This window comes from Lolium perenne, chromosome 3 (genome assembly GCF_019359855.2).
Source record: "Lolium perenne isolate Kyuss_39 chromosome 3, Kyuss_2.0, whole genome shotgun sequence".
Lineage (NCBI taxonomy): Eukaryota > Viridiplantae > Streptophyta > Magnoliopsida > Poales > Poaceae > Lolium > Lolium perenne.
The window spans coordinates 351,154,904-351,162,209 of NC_067246.2; the positions used below are offsets into that span (position 1 = coordinate 351,154,904).

General features: G+C 48.2%; 1 protein-coding gene across 1 annotated transcript; it reads right to left on the bottom strand.

The window, feature by feature from the left end:
* Window positions 1-257: 257 nt before the first annotated feature.
* On the bottom strand, window positions 258-1,349 carry LOC127346231 (uncharacterized). The gene has a single exon (XM_051372783.2). The coding sequence runs from the start codon at window positions 948-950 to the stop codon at window positions 624-626; it is 327 nt and encodes a 108-aa protein (XP_051228743.1). The 5' UTR covers window positions 951-1,349; the 3' UTR covers window positions 258-623.
* Window positions 1,350-7,306: the final 5,957 nt, after the last annotated feature.

Below are 7,306 nucleotides of genomic sequence, written 5' to 3' on the forward strand. Positions count from 1 at the left end.
CGTCATCGTCTTCATCATCACAGCCCAAACAAATCATCGATCCCCAACGACGGCGACCGCTGATTACACCTGATGATTGGCGGCTGGCTATATCTCCTGATTGAATTGAATCTCGCATGCATGCGTGCTGTATACATGATTCGGCCGGTCAATTGACCACCAGCCAGGTAGCCAGATGAGGAATTAATTGGTTGAAACACAAACTGCAAAGTGGTAGTGGTACTTGTAAAGGTGGTAATTAACAAGGACCAGCAAGCTTTACAGAAGAAAACAAGATGTTGCTTGCACTTGGATGAATCTCCCTAAAAATCAAAACACCAGGTAGCACAAGTACCAAGCTCTACATCAAAGCAGCAGCTAGGAGGGGAAGGACTATGAGAAGGGGATCACCAGCTTACCATGGCAGGCGTATGTACATACTCGAATCACAGTGGGAAAAAAAATGAAGAAGAAAAACCAGGAAGGGATTAAGAAAGAAGAAGCTAAGATTATATATAGATCATCAAGAGCTGGGCTTTAAGGACAAAATGAAAGAGGAAAAACAGAGGAGGAAATGTACGCCGGTAGCTAGAGCAACAGGAGGAGCAAGCAATTGAAAGAATGTGGCCGGAGACGGCGGCAAGCTAGTAGTCGCGCCAGCAGACGAGCATGGAGACGCAGCGGCGGACGATGTAGAAGCGGGCGCGGTGCTCCTTGACCGCCTCCACGCACTTCTTGGACAGCCGCCTCCTCGTCTCCTGCTCCTGCCGCTGCTGCTCCGAGCTGCTGCTGCTGGCTGTGGCTCCGTCCCTGGTGGCGGTGACGCTGGCCGAGTAGCTCCGGCTGAGCCCTCCGCCTCCTGTGCTGGTGCTGGCTCCGGCGGCGTCGGCGTAGTAGTAGTTCCTGCCCGATCTGCTCTTGCCCTTCTTGGACAGCTTCCACTTGTCGTCCCCGCCGCCGCTCGCCTCCATTGACTGTGCTGTGGGTCGATCTCAGCTGCAGACAGCTAAGGTAGACGATGAGGTGCGGCAATGTAGATGGAGACGTTGGGGATGGAGTGGACAGTGTGGAATGAGAAGGGCGGAGCAGAGGAAGAAATGGAGCTGAGTGAATGGTGCGCAGAGGCAGAGCACAGAGTGTGAGTGAGTGAGAGCTGAGAGTGGAGTGAGGGCTGCTGGGTCCTCCCTGTCTCCTCCCTCCTCTCACTCTCTCGGCCGGCCTCGCTCCGAAACAAAACAGATCCCCTCTCTCCCTCCTACCAGGCTCCAGCTACCACAACTCACTCATCATTCAGCTACGAGCTCCCATAGAAATGCAAACGCATTCCCGTACGTCAGCGATCGTCGGATCTGTGCCTCTCGACGGAGCAAAAGAACGCGACGATCTCGAGAAGAAAAGCAACAGGAGCAGCAGCCTACGCGCCTCTAAAAATTCTGTTGGTACCTACACTGTCTCCTCCACCAACTATAGCAGCACCATAGCATAGAGTAAGAATAAGGAATCAATCAATCCCAGTAAAGAAGGAAAAGCACTAGTACCCGTCCACAGTAACAGAGCCGCTGTAATTATTATCGCAAACTGTAATCTCTGAACCATCATCACATGATTGACGCAAAGCTGCCGGCCACACTCGAGACTGTCAATCACCTCACCTTCACCCTCGTCTCCTCTGGATCATCCATCAACTGCTAGTGTGTACTAGTAATGTCTATATTAGGGCATCTTCAACAAGGCGACGGAAACGGACACGTAGACTGAAAATGCGTCACTGCCCTGCTACAACGGGGTGACGCAAGGTGACACGGCCTCCGTGGCGACGCAAACTGGTCCAAATATGCGGCAGGTTTCCGTCTTCGCGGACGCTGCGCGGTCATGCCGAGCATCCTTCTTGTCTTACTCGGTCTCGTACGTCAGGGACAGCGAAATCGACCGTTTCGATTTGCTTCTTTTCCCCTTCTTTCCTGCCCTTATCGTTGCCACCACCCCAACCCCACCCGCCGCCGCCCCGCCACAGTACACGCCGTCTGCTCGTTCCTCGCCGCGCCGGAGAACAGGATCTCAGTCGGGGTAGGCTCTAGCACGCACCTGTCGCCTGTTCGGGGGCCAAACTTTTCCTGTTGCGCCGCCCAGCCTCGCCGCCCACGACCTGTTCGGTCAATTGCGCCGGTAGGTTTCTTACTCGTGTTTTCTGCGCTATTGTGCGTGGCCATTGATCTGCAGTTCCTACCCACGCAGATGGACATGTGGCAGATGCTGACCAAGTTCCGCGCGGAGGTCGTTGACTCCTCTTCTGACGAGGAGTTCGATCACTCAAAGCAGATAATGGCTACTAATGCGGCCTCCATCCTCCACGAGTACAATGCCAGCCAGGCACCGGTGCACCGGGGCTCTGTGAAGGGCCGCTCAAAAAACCTGCCGCGCAACAGAGTGGAAGGGCACCTCCGGCTCCACAAGGACTACTTCCACCACACCAATCCGGTGTTCCCGGAAAAATTGTTCCGGCGCAGGTACATGATGTTAAGGGACCTGTTCATGGTTATTCTACGGGCGTTAGAGACTACGAGTCCTACTTCCAATGCAGGCCCGATGCAACAGGTGCGTTTGGCTTCACCTCCTACCAAAAATGTTCCGCAGCTATTCGCATGCTATTATATGGAATGGCTGCTAATATATTCGAGCAATGACATCAATGTGTTGCACCAATCACCGGTTTTCAACAGGCTTATGCAAAGAAAAGCTCCCCGGGTGAGCTACGAGGTCAATGTAAATGAATATGACAAGTCATATTATCTTGTTGATGGCATCTACTCTGACTGGGCCACACTGGTGAAGACTGTACGTAATCCAAACACGGAGAAGATGAAGAGGTTTGCGAAGATGCAAGAAGCTTGCGGGAAAGATGTGGAGCGAGAGTTCGTTGTGCTCCAAGCTCGGTGGGCAATTGTCCGTCACCCGGCAAGAACATGGTCGCTGAAGACCATGCATGAGGTGATGACATGTTGCGTGATCATGCACAACATGATAGTTGAGAACGAGGGTCCTGATGGCCGCAATGAGTACCAATGGGAATTCCAAAGTGAGCTGGTTGCGCAATCCCTGGGCATTATCTTGGAAGGAGTATCTACATATGAATGTAGAAGTCAGTGACGAGTTCATGTGCAAACGCCTACAGATGGATCTGATTGAGAATCAGTAGGCATTGGCTGGCATGAAGACAATGCCTAGAGGAATACCATCTTATTTTCATGTAGACTTTAAAAAACTTGGATGTAATAACTAAGACTTCTTTTTTTTTTTAACAGAAGAAGGGCCTTGAAGGACAACAAGCAGTAGGACCCAAATAAGTAAAGAAAATACACCTAGGTCCAGATAGTTTATAGAAAGGACCCCTCAAGATAGAACTAGACTGCAATGTGGTCCTTCCTCTTTGCATCTCCAGGCAGGAACCAAGATCGACAAAACCGGGGACTACACCACTTGGATCGTCCATCTCGCCGCGCCTTCGGCTGCAGCCTTCGCCGGAGGTCGTCGCAGAAGCCTAACCAAAGATACTCTGCCTCCTTTTTGGTGCAACGGCCAGGAGGAAAGAAAAGAGCTGGCGTCGATTAGATGCGTACGCTCCAGACGGCCGCTTCTCGGCCAGATACCGCAGCTAGATGGAGATCTCCGTACAAGGAGCTGCTGGTGATGTGCTCTTAGCAAACCTGCTGCATCGGAATCGATGACAGCAACTCCAGATCAGAGAAGCGCCTCGCCCGGTCAAGACACAGAGCTGCAACTCCTCTGCTTCTCCTCCATCACCACGATGGCACAAGGAAGAGGAGAAAACTGCAGATGTGACTTGACCAAGGAGACTTGCGAGCTTATTGAGGGGGAGGGAGCTTCGGCCAAATCCACTCTCTACCACCGTCCTCCATGGACGCCAGCACGAGAGGTGCTTCCTCCACATCTCACGCTGCTCGCCAACGCCAAGAAGCTCCGGGACGGCATCGCGCCATACGCCACATGGTTAGACTCCAAACTATTCCTAGACCACCTAATATGCACAGAGTGAATCCAGCTTCCATCCCCGTCCACACTCCGGGCGGCAGCGCCGTCGGAGGAGGAAGGAAGAGGAGCTGGGAGCTGAAAGACGACTCTCAAAGCGGTGAAGAGGAGAGAGAGATGAGAACTAAGACTTCTTTAAACCTGTTTATTTTGTTGTTTTGAAACATCCCAATTCATATCGATGCGCCAATACGTCGGACCGCTGGAGACACCCGGACACGCGGACAAACATAATCATTTTCGCGTTCGCCAGGCAACAGAAACGGATGCGTGCTGATAATTTGAACGTTTAAAATGGGTCGCTCAACATGCCCTCAGCCGTTGCGCATCCATCCTCTGCCACTTCACTTCAGCATCGTCTCGTCAGTGACTTTTCTTCGCAAGCAAGTGCCATAATGTGGTAACTAAATATAACTCTTACAGCATCCCTATTCCCTAGCTCGTTTCATCGTCTCGGAAAGAGTGACCTGGCCATGCCTTTCCGACGTGCCTCGATCGATCTCCAGGGCCGGGAAAAGCGACGGTGCATCGGTCTCTTTGTGCGGCTGGGAACGCGACACCGGTGCCGTGTTTCCGTGAGGCCATTTCTGCTTACTCGTGTACTACCGGAGAGTTTCGTTTGGTGCTAGATATGGCTAAACAAGGGCCGTGTGCGGCCAACTATTCGTATCCTAATCCTAATAATCTCTACGTTTTGGGTTATGCAGATGCAAAAGGACTCATGGGGTCGGTAATCATCACCTACCCAAACGGCCATTTTATCTGCACAAAGAGAGGAGATAACCAAGCTTTTTCTTGTGCTAAAAGTAGCTTTACTTTCACTTTTCTTCTCACCAAGTCCAGCTTAGCTGCTATCTTCTCCAGGCGAGCCGACGCTCAGTCGCTCAAGCGTGTGCCCTTTTCAATTGGTCGTCGAGGCCTTTGAACAAATCCCACGGGAAGGAGGTTTCAATTTTTTTCTTTCGAAATGGGAAATTATGCGGTCCCTACACTGAATACATACATACGGGCCTTAACTTATTGCATTTCTTCAATAAAGACCAGCAAAACAAAAATTACAAAAGTTACTGGTTTCTCATAGTCTTTTGAACGGCATAGACTATACGTGGCTTTTTCATCAGCCTCAGATCAGATACTATGGATGGTTTCGCTAATTCAGATAGAGTATCACATTAAATTCTATATCCATAAAAAAAATGAACTTCAAGTGGAGTCTTGTCGCAGTGTATGGGCCTGCACATGAGCAGTTTAAGACTGATTTTCTTCGTGAAGATTAATCTGGCAAAAGATAACACCTATCCTATTTTTATTGGGGGATTTCAATTTGATCCGATTTCCATTCAATATGAGTGGAGACATGTTTGATAATTATTCGTCATTTTTATTCAATGCAGGCATTGACAGCTTTGATTTAAGATTTAAGAGACGTTTCAATGCTGAGAAGATAGTTTACTTGGACAAACAACCTTCCTAAACCTACATATGAAAAGCTAGACTGCATACAGGGTCGGGCCAGCAAAATCCGGGGCCCTGTGCGAAACTTTAAGATGAGGCCCTATTTTAATACTCGTCCGAGATCAGGTTCATGACCGTCGGCATAAGAGTCCGCTTGTCTTCAAACACCCTAGCGTTTCGCTCTTATAAGAACTACCTCACGAGAGGAATGCAACACCACTATACCAAATTTTTACAAAGGATTTATACATGAATTAGAAATTTGTCTCAAAAGTAAGCTATCCCAAAAAAAAAAAAACAATTATGTAGATAAGCCATTATAAGAGGTACCCCTTCAGATAAATACAATATCACTATATCTAGTTACAAACTTTCTAATATGTTTAAGACTTGAATCAGAAATTTATTTCAAAAGTGGATGCAGTGCGATTATACATGCGTCTTGTGAGTTTATTCAATGTTAGTAAAATAAATAATCAAGTATTTGTATCATAGGCATCAATTAGAATAGAAATAAGTTGGAGAAAAGGAGAAAAAAATGAGCAGCACCAATCAATGCATGGAGAAGTAAAAGGGGGGAAGGAACGCTGTCTGTTGGAATCGAACTTCCAACATCCGAAAAAAAGGAGCAGGGCCATTCAAAATAGGAGCGCTGCTAGAATCGAACTTGCAACCTCCTCCTTACAACTTTGCATCTCTAGACCGTGCAACCAACCGGACTGACAAACATATTTGTATCATAGGCATCAATTAGAATAGAAATAAGTTGGAGAAAAGGAGAAAAAAATGAGCAGCACCAATCAATGCATGGAGAAGTAAAAGGGGGGAAGGAACGCTGTCTGTTGGAATCGAACTTCCAACATCCGAAAAAAAGGAGCAGGGCCATTCAAAATAGGAGCGCTGCTAGAATCGAACTTGCAACCTCCTCCTTACAACTTTGCATCTCTAGACCGTGCAACCAACCGGACTGACAAACATATGTGATTTTATTTTGACGTGTAGAAATATACTCTATATTAAAGGCCAACTTAGGAATTTTGGGCCCCCAAAAATTTAGGGCCCTGTGCGGCCGCACGGGCCGCACTCCCGTGGGCCCGGGACTGACTGCATGCTGATGCAAACTGATCGGTACAGACTCTCCAACATATTGAGGCTTTGTCGGTCCATGCTCCCATCTCGCCGGCCAACAATCGCCTTGTCCATGGTGTACTCACTGGTTCAAGTTTGAACTTGGATGGTTACATTGTGAGGGCTTTCAGAGCGTTTAAAAAGTTATGGGAAAGAAATATTGCATCAAGTACGCAATGCAGGGGTGGGACAATAAAATATGTGCGACACGCAAACACCTTGTTGGTTGGGCGCGACACACAACTGGTTTACTAAGAAAAGAAAAGCAGTGACTTTCGTCAGCTATTGACGGCCTCATGAAGTTAGAGGAAGTTCGTCTGCTTTATACGCATGAATTTGAGCTCAAAAGCCAAACAAATACGCAAATAGCACGACTCATACCCGAGGAGGAGCTCAAATGGTACGAATGTTCTAAAGCCCATTTCATACTAGAAGGAGATTCAGATACATGATACTTCCATAGTATTGCCAATCGCAGACGAGGTACTAAGAAACTTATTCATCCTCTTGTTTAGAATTAGGGAACAAGTGAGGGCCATGAACAATTAAAGTCGTATATTACAATTTACTACAAAGGTTTATTCGGTGTTTCCGAGGAAGACCACTTCTCTATGGATAAGACCCGGACCAATGACATATGACATGTTTCATCTGAGGAAAATAACCTAGTTATTGCACCTTATTTCGAGGAGGAATT

Excerpts from the sequence above, each read along its gene's own strand:
- LOC127346231 (XM_051372783.2), bottom strand. The coding sequence starts at position 950 with ATGGAGGCGAGCGGCGGCGGGGACGACAAGTGGAAGCTGTCCAAGAAG.